This window comes from Notechis scutatus, chromosome 3 (genome assembly GCF_049901735.1).
Source record: "Notechis scutatus isolate UNSWTSFEM ecotype Mainland chromosome 3, rNotScu1.2, whole genome shotgun sequence".
Classification (NCBI taxonomy): Eukaryota; Metazoa; Chordata; class Lepidosauria; order Squamata; family Elapidae; genus Notechis; species Notechis scutatus.
The window spans coordinates 38,505,626-38,525,060 of record NC_142011.1 but is presented as its reverse complement, the minus strand read 5'-3'; the positions used below and the strand labels follow the sequence as shown (position 1 = coordinate 38,525,060).

Below are 19,435 nucleotides of genomic sequence, written 5' to 3'. Positions count from 1 at the left end.
CAATGCAAGACCTGACCCGCCTGCTAATAGTAGTAGAAGAGGCCTTATGCCCCAAGTGAGAAGGGAAAAAGGAAACAAACATGGCTTCCGACTTCCTGAAGGAGGAAGTGCGCTTAATGTATATTCTAAGAGCCCTTCTTACGTCTAGCATGTGCCACTGCCGCTCTAAGTCATGGTGCGGGAGAGGACAGAAGTCAGGCAAAACAATGTCCTGGGACCTGTGAAACCAGGTGTTAACCTTCGGAATAAATGAGGGGTCCAGACGAAGAACAACCCTATCATCGTGAAAGGAACAAAGGTCCTGTCTGATGGAAAGAGCAGCAAGCTCGGAAACCCTCCTGGCAGAAGTGATGGCAACAAGGAACACTACTTTCAGAGTCAGGAAACGGAGAGACACTGTTCTAAGGGGTTCAAAGGGGAGGTTTGTAAGGGCATTAAGGACCAAATTAATGGTATCCAGGAAGGATACCTGTGAACCACCAGAGGGTGCAGGTGGAAGCCCCTTTCACAAACCTCCTGACTAAAGTGTGATGGGATAAGGAAGGAAGCGAACCCCATGAAAGGACTGAGGAGAGGGCCGCAACCTGCCTGCGCAAAGTGTTGGGGGCAAAACCTTTCTCCAGCCCATGCTGAAGGAAGCTAAGAACTTCTGCCAACTGGGCTGAAGCAGGAGAAAGACCCTCCCTGAGGCACCATCGGGAAAAAGCCTTCCAGGTGGCATCATAGATGCACCTTGTAGAATGTTTGTGAGAAGCCAGGATAGTGAGGATGACCCTTTCTGGAAGATCAGCCTCCTCTAGCCGCTGCCGCTCAAGTGCCACATGGTCAGCTTGAACCACTGAGGCTCTGGGTGGAGCAGAGCCCCCTGGTGAAGGGAGATTAGATGGGCAGGGATCCTCCAAGGAGAAGCTACCGATAGGTTGACCAGGTCCGCAAACCAGGGCCTCCTTGGCCAATAGGATGCCAGGAGGAGCTCTGCACGTTCCTCCAACCTCTTCTGAATTACTGCCGGAATGATGGGAAGCGGGGGAAAGGCGTAGAGGAGACCCTTGGGCCATCTGCACCGAAGAGCATTGGGCCCCTCCGCTCCCTGGCAAGGAAAACTGGTGAAGAATCTGGTGACTTGGGCGTTTTGAGGAGTGGAGAAAAGATCCACCTCTGGTGTTCCGAATCTGAAGGAAAGATCCCTGAATAGAGACGGAGGAATGGACCATTCTGCCTGGTCGACTAGGCTCCTGCTGAGCCAGTTGGCCTGGGAGTTGCCGACCCCAGTCCGCCAAGATCGATAACAGGTGTTTCTCTGCCCATAACCCCAACCGTAGAGCTTCTCTCATGAGGGCTTTGGACCTCGTCCCCCCTTGCAGTTTGACATGAGCCTTTGCGGCCATGTTGTCCATAAAGACTAGAACATGAGAGCCGGTCACTGATTGCCTGAAATGCTTGAGAGCCAGAAAAATGGCTCTGAGCTCTAGCCAATTTATGGGAAGGGTCTGTTCGGATCTGGACCAAAGGCCCTGAGCTATCTGACCCTGCATATGGGAACCCCAACCCAGGAGGCTGACATCGGTGGTTATCACTAACCTGTCTGGGTCCCTGAACAGGAGTCTCCTCCAGATAGATGGGGAATGCCACCAATTGAGAGATCTCTGGATTTGTGGCGGGAGTGAGACCTTGATGGATGAGTGGCTGGTTCCTGCTCGTTGGTAGGGAAGCAGGAACCATTGGAGGGAACCATTCCAGTGGAGCCGAGCCCACGGGACGATGCCAATACAGGAAACCATCTCTCCCAGAAGTTTGGACAGCAGCGACAGGGGGACAATTTGATGTTGCTGGATCTGGCTGATGATCTCTGCAAGGCTCTTTCCACGAGCTGGGGACAGGAAAACCTGGCACGACATGGTATCGATGACTGCTCCCAAGTGTTGCAATTTGGTTGTAGGAGAGAGCTGGCTCTTTTTGGTGTTGATGGAAAATCCGTGGCTCTGGAGATATGACAGGGTAATTTACAGATCCCGATGGGTCGCAAGGATGGAAGAGGAAAGAATCAAAATGTCGTCCAAGTAGCATTGGATCCTCACTGGAATAGAATGCAGAGATGCCACCAATGCTGCCAGAACCTTTCTGAAGACCCTTGGAGCCGATGAGAGGCCGAAGGGAAGTGCTCGATACTGGTAATGGGTATTCTGATAACAGAAACGGAGAAACTGGCAACAATGAGGCCAAATTGGGAGGTGGAGGTAAGCCTCAGTGAGATCAATGGAAGAGAGGAGGTCGCCCTCCCAAATGCTCTCTAAAATAGAATGCAGAGTCTGCATTTTAAATCGCCTGTATTTTACAAATTGGTTGAGAAATTTTAGATCAAGTATGGCTTGCCACCCCCGAGGCTTTGGGAACGATGAAAAGGCAAGAGTAAAGTCCACGTCCCCGTTGAGATGGGGGAACAGGTTGAATAGCCCTGATTTCAAGAAGGTGCTGAATGGCCTGATTCATGAGGGCTTGCCTGGAAATGTCCCGAGACACAGGACAGATCAAAAATTTTTGGGTGGGGTGGGGTAAGGAAGTCCAATTGTAACCCTGATCTAATAGTGCTGAGCACCCAGGCGTCCATCGTTGACTCCTCCCATTTGGAGGCAAAGAAGGCTAGGCGACCTCCGATGGGTGGGGAGAACGAGGGATTACTTAGAGCAATGGAAGGAACGACCCCCTCCCCTCCAAAAGGGCTGTTTATCAGTAGAAGGTTGTTGCCTGCCAGATGTTTCCGCCCGTTGGTCTTGGCGTTGGGAGTATGGCCCATGAGAGCGGGGGAAGTGAGATGAGGTCTCTGCTCGGAATGCAGGAGAGCGATAAGGAGCAGGGCGATAGCTGGCTTTCTTCCCAGAGGAAGAGAGAATTTTACGTTTATCTCTGGTTTCGATAAGGTTCCAGAGCATCGCCAAAAAGCTTATCGCCTGCGAATGGAACTGAAACCAGCTTCCATTTTCGGCGTGACTCCGCCTGCCAATTTCGGAGCCATAAAAGTCTTCTTGCTGCTACAAAAGATGCCATGGCCTTGGATGCAAATTTGGCGGAATTGAGAGTGGCATCCGCAGTGAATTCCGCCGCTGCAATAATCTTATTAAGGTCTTGGTGAGACCGAAGGTCAGAAGCAGGCAATCTATTCTGGAGTTGGCGCAGCCACCGTATGGATGCCCTGGTGAAGAAGGATGCTGCTGTTGAAGCCCAAGCAGCCCAAGCAGCAGCCTGGTGATTGCGCTTGAGGGTCTGTTCAGAACGCTTATCATCCGGTTTCAGGATATCTTCTGGCTCCGTGGGAGTGCCAGAAGATGAGAACAAGGCCAGAACCGGAATGTCAACAGAAGGCACTGCCAGGGCATTGTCCAGAGCTGTGCTGACATTGTAGAAACGCTTATCTAGAGAAGATGGGCGAGGACCTGCCGAAGGAGAAGTGCACTGTTCCTTGACCTTGTCCAGGAACAAAATGGGAGAAGGCAAAACCTCTGCATGCACTACAGGCTTGGAGAAGAGCGAATCCCCTTGGCTAGAAGGATTTCCTTGTGGCTCGGGAGCCACTTCCTCTGGTGACAGCTTGGCAGTGACCAAGGCCTTGCTGAGTAATAGTCTAAACACCAATGCAGAGGATGTCTGCTCTGGGTGAGAATCCTCGTCCTCTGAAAGATTTTGGTCAAAAATCTCACCCTCTTCACACTCTGAATGAGAAGAGTAACTGTGTTCAGATGGTGAAGGCCTTCCTTCCTCATCAACCTCCTCCCATTCTGGTAGAGAAGAATGGACCCTGAGGTCCTGAGGCCTGTGTAAATCAGGATGATGAGGCAAGGAACTTATAGAGTGAGAAGGGAGAAGGGCCTGAACCCTTTCCAGAGGTTGAAGAATTTGCTTGAAGCCTTCAGCCAATCCCTGCCTAATGGCTGATGAGACTACATCTTGGATATCCCTTGGTCTATGCTCAAAGGTAGAGGCAGAAGGCCCGCTGCTGTGGGAATGAAGGTGGCTTCAGGCATTGAGGAGAGGTTCGAGGCCTGGAGGAAGGGGGAGGAGCATAGAGCACAGAAGCCTGTTGGAAATAAGGCCCAGATCTGCTTAAATCCTGAGGATCTGACTGTACAGCAAGAGCCTCAGGAGACCAGGATGGAGGATGGAAACGCTCATAGATAACTTCTCCCCTGGGAGGGCTTGGTTGGGGCCCACAAGTATCACCTGAAACATGCTGTAGTTGCACTCCCTTCTGTTGAATAGTTCTGTTAAACTGCCTCTCTAGAGCTGCATGTCTGCACTTCTCTGCCCTCAATTCAGCCTGAGTTGCCTTCTTAGGGGCTAGAGCCTTAGCTTTGATTTTAGCAGCCACCTCCCTCTGGACTGATTGGGTGCGTTGCCTACGTCTTTTTCTCCTATTGGGCTTAAGAGACTGTTCCACTGGGGGAGGAAAGCTCTGCCTGAGCGTTATCTTGCTCCATTTGTAAAATAAAGGCTCTTGCGTTGGAAAGAAGCTGTTTAGAAATTTTTCTATTAAGCCCCTTAGGGTATAAATGGCCCCCGGGCTTACAAAATGGCCGCTCACCTCATGGTGGAAGGCTTGAATCTAAGATGGCTGCTGACTACAGGAAAACAGGCTCCAAGATTGAAGAATCGCTCCTTAGGCTATACAGAGCCCCAAGCGAAGTCAGCAAGGGAAAAACACAGCAACCAGCTACACGATCAGCTGGCTGGAGCTCTTATCAGTTTGCCGATCGTGTTTACGATCGCTCCAAACTGCAGGCGTGGGGGAGGTCTGCAGATGCTGCCCTGCTTGCCTGCACAGAGCTCTGTGACGCTGCTCCCAACGTTGCAGGGCTCTCCTGAAAGAGCAGCTGCCCAGATCCCTGGGAGCTGCTTGAAGAGAGGAAAAAAGTACTGAAGATTGCTGGTGATTGCTATCTAACAGAACACTTTCAGAGACACAGCTACTGACTGAAAGGAGCTGAGTTAAAAGCTGGGGTCTCTCCCGGGGGCTAGCTTTTATATCTTAGTACAGACTCAGCTATGATGTCATAGGAAGGAGTCAACCATCCTGAGCTCTCGATGCAGCATGGAGGAGAATATCTCTTTAATTTCCCACACCTGCCTATCTATCCCTGCCTACTACCCTATTATCTCTGCCTGCCTACCAATATACTACATCCAGTTGGCCCCACACACCCTACCCAGCCCTGCCTGTCACTACTATGCCATTGCACTCCACTACTACATATACCAGTTGGGATCTTCCTTGTGCACCAGCCAGGGCCTCCATTCACACCCCACCCAGGGTCCTTCTTTTCTGCCAGACTTATTTGATTAAAAGAGACCCTAGGTGAGGTGCAAAGCGTCACCTTGACCAAAGCATGAGATGGTCCAACTGCACCGGTATAAAAAAGGACCCTGATTGGTATGGTAATGGCACATGGTACAGCAGGGCCAGAGGGTGGGGGCAAATGGCAGCAGTGAATAAGCAGGAAGCCAAAAGAGTGCTGCAAATGTAAGTGGTCCCAAGTGGGACCAATTTTGTTCACATTATTGCAAGGATGTTTCAATGGGTGGAACTTAAATCGGTCATAAGTCCCATCATTCAGCGCCATTGTGACATCAAACTGTCACTGAACAATGGATGTTAAGCACACACTACCTATATAGGCAAGTATGAACCCACAATCTTGACAAAGTTTGTTCTGTCAGCAAGCTAATCTGTCTCTAACTTGTATGTGTTAAATTTATTCCAGGTCATGAAAAACCTATTTCTACTGTCTTCCACAATTTAAGAAGTGAAATAATGTGAATGAATATGTTAGCATGCATATTCAATGAAAGAAATCTTCCAGAAGGTACACACATAAGCAACATAGATGCTAAAAGTTGGGTTATGCTGTAAATTAATTTATATTAAACATAGCAAATGAAACAATATGAAGACAGCCTAAGTTCCACTTCCTATCAATCTATATCTAGTCAACTAAAGCAATAAATAAAATAATTTATTATTGGGAGCAAGAAAAATTGCTCCCAAGTCATAAGAAATCCAAAATTGTCCAGTCTCAGAGGCCAATCCTTTACAAAAAAAATTCCTTGGCATATATAATGTCATTATACAGTAGTGGCCAAAATTGTGGAAACCTTTTGGGAAAAGTGTATTTTTATGCCGTCACTACCAAACAGGGAGATCTTGGTTCCATCATTCCAAATAACACTGTCCCATTGTTCCTCTGTCCAAATAACATGGGTTTTAGCCCAGTTTAGTCTTTTCAACCTTTGAGAGATAAAAATGGCTTTTTTTGTGGAATTCTAGATTTTAGGACAAATTCCTGCAGTCTGCTCCAAATAGTCCTTGCACTCAACTTCACATTGCATTGCGCCATTTCATCTTGTATACACCCAGATGAATTATTCAAATGTCCTGGACTGGATTAAGGTTATTCAGGCTCACCATACTGAAAAGGATTCCAATGAAACTGACTCACAGTAGGTTACAAAAATGAGGTGGACAAAAAGCATATCCAGAACTACTATCTCATTAGTGGTGAATATCTGTAGCTCAGATGTAGAATGAGGGTGGAAGTTCATTCTCCAAGCTTGTAGTTTAGTTTCCAAACATTTCGTTATTAGGCTAAGTAACATCTTCAGTGGAATTTAGGGGATGTCAATATCGATCATATCAGGTGAGGTTTCATGTGGTCAGACATGATTTCACCATCCCAAGGCCTACTGACCACACAAAGCCCTTATAAGCAAAGGAACATCAGCACTGACATCCCCTAATTCCACTGAAGATGTTACCTAGTCTGGTAATGAAATGTTCAGAAACCAACCCACATGCTCAGAGAACAAACCTCCACTCTCAAGGTTACATTAACCGAATCTTGAAGTCTGAAAAAACATCCTCCCCCCCCCCCTCCTTTACAGTTCAAGAAACTAGGGAGAATCCTTTTGTAGCATTTGCCACACCTCCATTTCTGCTGGGGACTCAGCTGGCACTTAGATGAGTGTTGTCTGGTCTGCAACTCCTTCTCCTGTCTCCCAAGATCATTCCACAGAGGATTACTATAGCTTTAAGAAGAAAACCCTTTTTTATTTTCCCTTGTTTTACTTTTCCCTTTCCTTCCTGTTTTATTTATAATGTTGTACCTACTCACAGTATTACTGGGTTTCAGAAAAGGACAAATAATATACCTTTATTTTTTATTTCTTCCTTTTTTCCCCTGTATCTTAGAATTTTCTTCTTTGGTTTTCCATTGTTATTCTACTAAATTCTCAATGCTGCTGAACCATTCCTGCATCACTTAAGATATTTAACTGATTAAGTCTCTCAAATGAGCTCAATTAAGACTCACTTTTACTTGATTAGAAACATGCATTGTTTAAATTTCTTATTCACCTTCACCTTCCTCAAGGCTAGTTAAATATCTCAAATAGTTGTATCAAGCACTGTAATTAATTGCTCATAAGAGCTCAGATGCTTGATTATTAAAGCCCATCAAGATGTTCCCTCTGCCACTTATTTCTATAATTTCCTCTCCTTGTTTGGATGTTCCTACTGACTTTTTAAAGCTGACCCATGTATAAGAAACTTATTAAAATTGCCATCAAAATACTATGAAGAAGGAAGGAGTTGCAAAAGGCAAGAAAGATGTCTTTGAAATGTGCATGTCCCAATTTTGGAATTTAAAATAAAAGTAATGGTGCCTTTTTTTCTGTCTGCATGTGCTAATTTTTAATGAATTCTCTGAAATTTATGAATGTTTATTAGCATTTTTTTTGGTTCTTTGAATTTATTATTATTAGCTTTTTGAGAGGGTAACATTTAAATAGTGTAAGGCAAATTATTACCTTTAAGCCTTCTAACTTAAAAAAAAAATCTATGTAAAAATTATAGTCAAGGAATTCTGGCTGGCGGGTCCAGAAAAAGTCTTTTCTGCTGTAACTTCTGCCCTTTGAAACAGCTGAGATCTGCTCACATCCTTCTCATCTTCTGTAAGGGTTTAAAGACCTGGTTCTGCCAGTTGGCTTTGGGCACCAAAGGGGGAGTATCAGTGGAGACAGTCTATAGTTTAAGAAGAGATCCCAGTTTAAGAAAAGGATGGCATGTTTTCCTTTGGTATAAGGGAACTAAAACACAGGGGTACTTTAGAAGACATATTCGAGAGGCACAGTTTTTGAACTGGGAGACGACAAAAAGACAATATTATTTAAAAATTCCATTATGGATATCGACTATTGAAGCTTTTTCCTATCCAGTAATATATAAAAAGGAACAAACAGATATGGTGAGATATTGAATGAAAAGGGTGAACTTAAATCTATGCAAGCATTGGAAAAACAAGGTGTAAAAATGAATTGGTTTTCATATTTGCAAGTACAATCTAGATTTGATAAAGATTTTAAAACAGAAGGTATTTATGATAAGTTGACTGATTTAGATAAAATTTTGATGGGTACTGATGAAAAGGTAATTAAAAAACTTTATGGACATCCATTAGAATTTAAACTGGAAGAAGAACAAGTTAAAGAAACGATGATTGCTTGGGGGAAAAGTTTTGGATATGGGATTGATTTAGAGAAGTGGCAAAAATTGTGGTCTCAAAATTATAAAATGACAATGTCAACTGCATATAAAGAAAATTTGTATAAGATGTTTTACAGGTGGCATCTACCCCCAACGAGAATTGCGAGAATGTTTAAGGATAAATTGGATAAATGTTGGAAAGGTCATCAGATACCTGGCTCATATTACCATATGTGGTGGACGTGCTCGGATGCAAAAAAATATTGGGACTAAAATCCACACATGGTTGGAAAAAATGATAAAACAACCCATAGACTTTAAACCAGAGATTTTTTTATTGGGAATTATACCGGAAATATACAATAAAGAATTGAAGTATTTGATTGTAAATGTTTTAACAGCAGCTAGAATTGTGTTTGCTAAGAATTGGAAAAATGAAAAAATACCTATGCAGGAGGAAGTTATTAAGAAAATTATGGACTGTGCTGAAATGAGTAAATTGACATTTGAAATTAGAGAACAAGAAGATAAACAATTTTATATGATATGGGATTTGTTTTATCAATGGTTGGACAAAAAGACATGGTAATGTAATAGATTTGTTGATTTTGTAATAGGTTTAATAGATAAATATAAAATATAATATAGACACATATAACCATTGGATGAAAGTATAACATATTTTTTTTTAAAAAATTGAAATATCTCAAATAAAGTGATAGAATAAATAGTTTGGTCATGGATGATTAATAATTGATAAGCATATAAGCATATGTTAGCTTGATAATGTGGAAATTTATATAAATTGAGAAATGTCTACAAAAGGATAGCACAAAAGATTTGTAACCAACTGACACACTGTACGTATATAAGATGGAAGATGGTTTTTATGTTTTTATGTTTTGTTTGTATATGTTTGTCTTAAAAAAATAAAAACTTTTTCAAAAAAAAAAAAAAAAAGATCCCACCTACCCCCCTGCGCATCCCGTTCCCTCCATCCCCATCTTTTAATTGTATTTTTATTGTCATCAGAAATATTTAATTTTTATGGTTTTATTTGTTTTATTGTTGTAAGCTGTCTAGAGTCACCTTCTGGTAAGAGAGTAGGCAAATAAATCTAACAAATAAAAAAATAAATAAACACCCTCTAGAACAGGGGTGTCAAACTCATGTCATCATGACAACATCACATGACATATTGGGACTTTTTCCCCTTTGCTAAATCGGGCGTGGGTATGGGCGTGGCCAGCACGTGATGCATCCGGCCCATGGGCCAGGCGTTTGACAGCCCTGCTCTAAAACGTCAGAAAATTTCCCAATTTTATCTTATGTACATTATTTAATCAACAGTCCAAAACATCTTCCATGCTAGCCTGCTTCTCTTTCCATACTACAAATTATTTATTCATTCATATAGCTGCCCATGTCACATACATGACTCAGAGCAACTTACAGCATAAAGATGAACATGTAGAATACATAATATAATATAAAATATAATGATATAAAAATAAAAGCAGCTGAACATCAGGGCTTTCATGGCCATGCAAAAGACCAGCAGGATGAGAGCTAACCTAAGCTTAGAGGGAATAATGTTTCCAAGGGTGGGCACCATAGTAGAAAAGGCTCTCCTCTTGGCCCCTGCTGACCAACACTCCTTTGCTAATAGCACCTGCACCATGCCCTTCTTGCCAGACCAGGTAGGCTGAGCAAAAACAATTGGGGAGGCAGTCCTGTAAGTAGTGCTATCCAAAGCCATTAAGGCCTTTAAAGTGAATACCAACACCTTGAATTTCACCCAGAAGCACATTGGAAGCCAATGCAGCTCAAAAAACAGTGGTGTTACATATGTCAAATAACCAACACCATTAACTGCCTATGCCATCACATTCTGAACCAGTTAAAACTTCCAAATGCTCTTCAAGATCACCTTCATGAGAAACATGTTGCAATAATACAGACATGGGTGGCCATTAACAGGGCCCCAGTCAAGGAATAGTACAATTCCCAGAAGCCCCCCATCCCACCCCGATAGTGCAATATCTAGGACAGTGCTACCTACTCAGAACCAAAGATAAAGATCTACAGATCCAAGACATCCAAATACAGTCTTGCTCAGATTGAGCTGACACTTGTTGCCTCCCTTCCAGGCCGCACAGTATCCAGACTCCAAGACAACCTCCATGGCATCCTTCGGGCATCAGGGATGGAAATATAAAGCTGAGTAGTATCAGCATATAGATAATATTCATCCCAAACCACTGGACAGCTTCACCCAATGGCTTCATGTAGATGTTGAACAGGAAGGGAGAAAGTACCAAGCCCTGAGGCACCTTGCGAAGGACTGCAGGCTGGACCTCTCTCCCCCATCAATATCTACTGGAACCGACGCTGGAGAAGGAAGAGAACCCACAACTCCCAGAGCTAGCCTAGAAGAATACTCTGGTTTATAGATCGGTTTTTCAATATTGGTGGTATGAATATTACAGGTTAATGTGCCTAAATTATTCCTCTATTCGCAATAGAATACCCTACACCACCAGACTTGAGATTCTAGGCTTAGACAACCTTGAACTACGCCGGCTAAGATTGGACTTAAGCATAGTACATAAAATCATATGTTACAGCGTCTTACCAGTTAATGAATATTTCAGCTTTAACCTCAACAACACAAGAGCACACAACAGATATAAACTTAATGTAAACCACTCCAAACTTGATTGCAGGAAGTACGATTTCAGCAACAGAGTGGTCAATGTCTGGAACTCACTACCTGATTCTGTTGTCATCTGCTCAAACCCCCACTCCTTTACCCTCAAATCTCTATTGATCTCACCCATTCCTAAGAGGTCTGTAAGGGACGTACATAAGTGCACAATCGTGCCTACCGTTCCTGTCCTATTGTCCCCAATTATTAGTTCCTATTTCTTATATTTAAATTTATGTTTATTCTTATTTCTATTGTATTGTAAGCTTTTGGCAAAATAAAATAAATAAAAATAAAATAAAATACAGGTATTATAGAACATAGAACCAAATCCTTTAGGAGCAAATGGCTACAACACTCTCGATATCCTGCACGCAACCTCCTTGTCCTATTTCACATAACCATTTTGCTGATCTTAAATAAATCACTGTATTCTAATTGCTCATTATTTCAATCAAGTAATTTACATTCCAAATGAGATTTAAACTATTTGTTGATGCTGCTAAATTAGTCTCAATACTTAATGGGAATACAATTCTTAAGCCAATTGACTTTACAAAATGAGTTATAATTTTAAAAAGTTAATGAGTAATGTCTACAAAATACCTCAAATATATGATCTATTTGAACAAATCATACAATCCGCTTTACTACTTATAAGATTGAACAACAGGAATGTATTTGCTTTGATTCATAAATAATCTATCTTAAACTAATCTGCAATTTTAAATTACATTATTTTAGTTATAGAGTAACCTAAACTATACTAAGTTTCATTTTTAAATTTTTTACTTCAAAGAAAAATCCTTTATAACTTTTGCATAGGAAAGGATAATACAAGAGACCTGGCATTTTTATTTAATCTTGATATTTCCACAGGAGCTCAATAAAACATATATAATTCATTCTGCCTTCTTCCCAAGAACAACAGTATATGCTGGATTGAGAAATAATGGCTGGTCAATTATCATTCAGTGGATTTTAATAGAAGAAAATGGACTTGAACTTCAGAAACCTAGACAAATCGGTAGACTCTTCCTTAAAATACAGATTTCAAAATTGAAAGTAGACATTTTCATCTATTATTGAACAATTTATAAAGTCGCTCAGCGAACAAACCTAATCATTCAACATTAAGCATATGCAAACAGATCTGGAAAAAACTACTAAAACTTATATAGCCTAAAGCATCCTTTCTCAACTGCAGGTTTTCCTGATATATTGGACTAATTTGAGGTCGTTATCGCCTTTGATCGCGCTGGCTCAAAATAAAAATAATAGAAATACAACACAACTGGAGATTATCAAATTGAGAATGGCCAGTTCTGACAATGCAAAATTATATGGACCAATGGTTTGATTAAAAACAAACATTCCACTTTATTAGAGTTCTTTATTTTAGACCCAACGTCAGCCCCTTTCTTTCTAATTGCTCATAAATTAGTCTCTTTTTAAGTTATGACCACGTAAAATTTTTATATTTCCAAAATGTTATCATTTTTTTTCTAAAAGCTCCACTGAGACAGAAACCATAATAAACATTCAATCTATGTGTTTGACATTTACAGATAATACAAATATTTTGCCAGGAAGATTAAAAAAATAGATTAAAACTCACTTTTCTGTATTGTATGTTATAATAATTTTCAAAGAGCAATTTTTCCTCTATATTTACTGTGACTAATTGCAGCATTATACAACTTTCTCATACTGAAAAATATAATTACATTTAACACAATGACAAATAAAAGACAATATTCTTACTTCAAACAGTTAAAAGAGAAACTGGACTGCATACAAAATAATTATATATTATTAACCTATGTGCTAATACTACGTCCAAAACAGCTTATCAAATCTCAACGTTTTCAGCATGTAAGCACAACACACCCAAACGCTTCATGTAAATAGGATTAGCTATATACTGTATATTCTTCACAAAACATCTCATTATTGAAATCTGTCTAAATAGTTCTAGGAATGTCCATCAATTTTCAAGTCTACATGAATTCATAGAAAAATAAAATAAAAATTGTCAACAAGTTAAAAAAACAATTTTCAAGACCACATTATTAAAACATCCAATTAAGTCTATTTGAAGAGGCAGAATGTAAAAATACATTAACTGATAAAAAGACTAAATAAGAAAATAAGGCTACAGTCCTAAGGCCACAAGATTGGTTGGCTCCCCCTCAAATGTCAGCCACAAGTTTCTGACCTTGAAGAAGGGAACTACAAATCAGAATTAGCCACCATCGTTGGCCTTTCTGAAATCACAAACCTTGATCTCAAGAAGCCCCTAAAAGTGAAGCATGATTGAAAGCAGGATTCAGAACATTAAATTGGCAGGTGCAAATAAGCTGCTTTCCTTCGAAGGTGTATTATTTATTAAATTTGTATAGCCTCTCATTCACCAAAGGAAAGGGGAAAAGGAAAAAAGGAAATAAGGCAAAATATAAGGATAGTGATCACTGCTCCTTTCCAGCTTGGATGATTGGAGGGCTCTGAGTTGCCACTAAGACTGCCATTTCCATCCCCAAAAAGTCCAGTGCAGGTTACATACTACCTGTTATTAGGACAGGTAACAGCCTTATTAAGTCATTCTATCTTCCAACTACAATGTAGAGATAATACAGATTATTGAATTAATTTATACGAGTTTTTGTAAATTAATATTATACATAATATAATTAGTTGATAATTCTTTTGTTAAGAACTTGTACCAGTATCATTCTGACAGAGAATAACATCAGAGATTTTGAATCATCTCAGAAAGCTCAAAATTAATTTTGGTAAATTCCTTTTATTTTCGGGGGATTGTAAAGATGAAATTAGAAAAACCATAGGTATAGCATTAAAAATCTGGATTAACTGAGCATCATAGGCAGTTCATGAAAGCTAGTGCAATGTTTTCTCAGGTAGAATTTTTTTTAAATTGTATAGCAATTCATGGAAACTACATATTTATTAAATTTGTGTATGTACACACATCTCATCACAAGTGATGTTTATTTATTTGTTCAATTTTTGTGGCTGTCCATCTCAATCAATGACTTAGTTGAAAGAAAGTAACAGTAAATTCCAGTCACAAAAAATTCACAATCACCCCTTTTGACCTACATGATGGTTTAAAATATTTTCCCAAATAATACTGCTTTCATAACGATTTTAAAAATTGGGGGGGGGGGGCTGACCACATATAATATGTTGTCTAATACTTGACCCCAACCCAATTTAAGTATATGATGCACAATTCCCTGAAAATCTATTTAATGTGTATCTTCCAAAGTTGCGGAAAAAGGCTCATATAAAACACACTTCAGAGAATCTGGATTGTGGAAAAAGCATGCTAGAGTGAAATTCCAAAACAGAAAATGCCAGCAATATTAGAGAAAGTCTCTAGAAGCACTTGACATGCATTTCATTTACTGTCAATATCGTCTAGAACAAAACACTATTCACTATTATTTTCAGGCCAAGTATAGGCTTCCAGTATCTATAATATAGACAGTAACTACTAAAAGGCAGACAAAAAGTGCTGGACAAAATTTATTCCTAAATACTGCTAGCCAGTAAAATGCAAAGATCTGAGGAGAGAGAGGGAGAGGGAGGAGGGGAATATTTGAATTTGATCTCCAAAAAGGTATTATGAGTGTCTATGGAAGACTTTAGAGAAATTACATTTCCGCCCCCCAGGATCACACAGCAACTGTAAAAAAAAGCCAAGCAATCCCAGAAAAGGCACTGAACAGACCTGAACTGTATAATAAAGAGGGAGGAATGAGTCTGTTAGAGTGGAATGTCAGAAACAGTTATTATTTGTCAGTTAGGATTAGACATGATGGGATTCTTCAACTAAGAAGAAAAAGAAAAGACCCTGTATTGATACCTACACATTTACTTTTATCATACAAAAAATTATCATGCTCTCAACAATACAGTATTACTCATCCAAACTACTGAATGTATGTATTAGTGCTCAAATAAACATACATTTCTGAGTTCAGAATGATTTAATTCTAAGTGTAATCTCTTTTGTAACAGGTGCAAATTAACAAACTCCAAATTATTAATATAATGCAAATGAACTAATAAAAACAAGTTCTTCAAAGCCTAGTGTCTACTGACAGCAAGGGATGATACACTATACTGTATTTTGAAAGTGGCTGAAGAGAAGAAAATAAAATTTATCAGATTTGGACCACCCACCATAAAATTTGGGTCTTGGTTTTATATTTACCAATTAGTAAAATCTATTAAGTATTACTGACAAGTCATCTGTAGAAAGCCATATGGTTTAAATACCTACCTCAAAGCAATGAAATCTAATATGGCTTCTCTGCAATTGACCACTTAGACACACAAGAGATTCTCCAAGGTCAGGCTTGATGCTGCACATAGCAACAAATGTGCCAAATTCTACACAAAAGATCAGCTCCGGACCAATTGCATCCTACGGTATCACCATTATTCAACCTTTTATGTACACGTCTATATTGCCCTTGACACAAGCCTCCGATCAAGCAAGACAGTCCTGGGATTCCTTTTCTAACCCATCCTGTATCGCTGCATCCATCATACGGGGTTATTGATCTGGTCAAAATGGTGCCAATTTAAGTCACAAGCTCTCTAATAGCCTACTCCTCCTCCATTCGTTCACAGCCCCTTCCCTTAGGTAGGCACACACACACACACCTTACCAGGGCAGCCTCCCCAGTCAAGATTTCTGTCACCGTCACCGAGCACCTTATGGCCACTCACCCTGCTGGATATCCCCGTTGGCACCGCCGGGCACCGGCACGCTGAGCTGGCGCTCAGGCTCCGGCAGGCAGCGGCGGCAAAAGGAATGAAGGCAAGGCAAGAGCTTCGGTTCGGCCTCCCGGCTTTGCAGGCTTTGCGCGCACACTGCGCAGGTGTCTAGGAGCGACAGCGGGCCCGGCGCGGCGTTGGACAGAGCGGGGGGAGCAGGGCTGGGGCCCAGAGGTGCCGGGATAGAGGTGGAACTCGGGCCTACGCTTACCACAACCGGCGCCGCGGCCTCCGCCTCCCCTGGGCCCTTGTCCACCGCCGCAGCCAGGATCGCCGCGGCGGGGCTTTCTCTTTCTTCGGGCTGGATCGGGGCCGGAGAAGACGGAGATGCAATTGCCGCCGCAGAGGTGACAACAACAGCCGACGACGCAGCGGCAGGTTCGGGACCACCCCCCACCGGCCCGGCCTCTCCAGCCCCCTCCCCGCCGCCACCGCCGCCGCCTCCTCCTCCTCCTCCTTTGTTTTCCGCCATATTTCCTCCTTTGAACCCGACTCCCCGCTTTGCTCACGCATCGGATAGCGCATGCGTCCGCACGCACGCCATCGGGTTGCGCGCGCGCCTCCGACACTCTTCTGGAGCTGGGACTGCAGAGATTGAGAGTGGGGGCGAGGGGAGAGCGAACGTACGAGCGTGCGCGTTCTCAGAGGGGGGAAAAAAGAGGTGGAGGTGGTTAGCAACCTTTACAATGTAATAAAGCGAACGGAATGAATGTGGAGGGCAACGCAGGCGCGCAACTCTGGTGGCCCTATAAGGCAACAGCGCATGCGCCTCAGTGTCTTATACGTGGATGTCCGGATAATTTTTGGCGGCTGGAGTCTGGAAGGAAATTAAGAGTCTTGTGATCCGAGGTGAACGTCTGTGCGGATTCTCAATCACCCAAGTTATAGTTGTCCCAAAGATGCTTTTCCAAAAGGCAACAGGACTTTCTTGGGTGTTTTTTTTTTGTAAAAGTTTTATTTGGATTTTCACAAAACATAATACAAATAAAATATCTTTTTTGAGAACAGCATGATTCCAGGTTGTCACATCTCCATACAGACATAATCTCAATTACATATTCATCTTTATATTCTATTTCATATCTTGTCACTATTTTATCATTTTCTCAATAATTTTTCCCTTCCCTTACTTTCCTCAACCTTATTTCTGATTATCTCATTCCTTTCTAATTAAATTACATATCTTTTTCTAAATTTCTATATGTTTCTAATCATATTTGTACTTTTGTCTGTCCTGCTTACAATTTCATACATTCTTTTTCCATCATCATCCCCAAAGGGAAAAGAAAAAAGATTTCCTCCCCTTCCAGGCATTAAAAAGCAAGGTTTCCCCTGTGATTACCAAATAGAGTATATCACCTTTATATCTTATAGTTGTTATCCATTCAAATCTCATTTAACATTTAATTTATACATTTAGGCCTCCAGTTTGGGCTTCTTCGGCGACAGACCGAAATCCGTGATTGTGTGCGGTTTTGATCCGTGCTCACTGCTGGAGCGCCCTGATCCCTTGGATAGGGGACTGAAGCCAGCCCGTAGAGGTGGCGAAGAGGGGGGAGACCACCAGCTGAGTTGAGGGGAGCCGCATCTCTCCTCATCTGGTCTTTATTCCCTTTCCCAAAGGTGGTTGCAGCAGTGGTCAGAAATGGCCACCTTAAAGAGGAACCCGACCGGACAAGATTGAGCAGGAGGAAGACAAAGGGGAGAGCTTGCATGCAAGGTACCCTGGAATTTAAATTACTAAGAGTGTTACTCCTAAAAGAATATTCTTAAAGTGGCGGAGGAGAGAGAGAAAAGGAAAAGAGGTTTTTTTTTCTCATATCGACAGCTGCAATTGGCTTTGAATGCTAAAAAGAAGAGATTTAAGCAAGAAATTTGTGTTAATCTACTTTGACACTAACAGGCAATTTTATGATGAAATTAAAGTGTCAAAGGGAAAATAAAGACTTTCTGGATATTCTAAAGCCTTCAAAAGGTGGAAAGTAGAGGAAAAAAGAAAGGGTGGGACTTGGAAACAGCAGAGAGTACCACCTGGAAATAACAAGAATTAACAGTGGAATTTTAACAAGACTTCCAAAGGATACATTGTAACTGAAACTTTGTTACAAGATAACAGAGCCCCCGGAAAGGGAAAGTGGAAAAAAGAAGTAAGAAGAAACAGCTTTGGATTATTTGGTGATTTTTAGAATTTTGGGTGTTGGATTTCTAGTGGTCTGAACTAAAATTAATTGGGTGGTTGTTTAAAAGTGCTTAAAATGGCAGTACTCCTCAAGGAACTAAAAATGGAACTTAAAAAATGAAAAAAGAGTTGCAAGAGGGAGGAGGATCCTTTGGCTTCGCACTTCAATTCTTAGAAATGGAGTTTTTGAACTATGAAAAACAACAAGAAATGCTTGAAGAAAAAGAAGGGCTGAACAAAGAAGAAGCCATCTTTAACGACCAAACAATTCCATGTGGGGTAAAATGGGAAAAGGAGGGAAGGGAGTAAAAAACTCAAGATCTGAGGAAACAACTAAAAAAAGAATAGTTTGAAAAGTACATATAATACTAGGAAAAAGCAGAAGAGAGGATTACAGAAGGGAGAGAATCAGAGAGATGGGGGCAAAAAGGGTGGCGAGAAAAAGAGGGGAAAGATAAAAAGGAAACGAAGTTATAAGGGACAGAAACAGGAAATAAAGAAACAGGGAAAATGTACAAGGATTAAAAGCCTATTTAAAAGACATAGAGATAATGGTTAAAAATATAAATTGAAAGAGAGAATTCTGCAAGGATACAAGAGACAGCATTGTTATATTAGAAATAATAATGAGCTAGAAAATATGAAATATAGGTGATTAAAGTAAAAGACGAAACTGGTATTGTTATGTGATGGAATGTTTGTTAATAATTAAATGAAATAAAGAGAGAAAGGAAACAAAAGTAGAAGAAGGGGGAATAAGAGGAAGGAATGGAAATACTTTAATTGTTCTTAATGATTTATAAAATATAATTGAAAAGAAATGTAAAAGATTTATAATGAAATCAATATCAGTTATCAGGATGAATTTGAATAGAATAACCATTTTATTCATTATTGTTATTTATTTTTTATTTTTTTAGAATTTAGTGTGTATTTTTAAGGGAAAGTACCAAGTCGAATTCGGTTGATAAGAGTTATATGATATAAAATAGATATTAGGACTTTCTTGGGTTTTTTTTTTCCCTTGAACACATTTTGCTTCTCATCCAAGGAGCTTCTTAGATGAGAAGCGAAACGTGTTCAGGAAAAAAAAACCTTGTAAAACCAAGTAAATCCAGTTACCTTTTGGAAAAGTACCTTTGGGACATCAGAACTGAAATCAAATGGGCTAAATCTCAGATGCTACAATGAAAAATACAATATAATTTGC

The 19,435-nt window shown here is 40.9% G+C and overlaps 1 protein-coding gene across 4 annotated transcripts in view; it reads right to left on the bottom strand.

Moving 5' to 3' along the window:
* The window catches only part of TRIM33 (tripartite motif containing 33), a 71,114-nt gene extending 53,284 nt beyond the window's left edge, over window positions 1-17,830 (bottom strand). For all 4 annotated transcript variants that reach the window (XM_087959554.1, XM_087959556.1, XM_087959555.1 and 1 more), the window contains exon 1: window positions 15,999-17,830. In XM_087959554.1, the coding sequence (XP_087815680.1) occupies window positions 15,999-16,518 (520 nt within the window). In that variant the 5' untranslated portion in view covers window positions 16,519-17,830. The remainder of the gene's footprint in view (window positions 1-15,998) is intronic.
* Window positions 17,831-19,435: the final 1,605 nt, after the last annotated feature.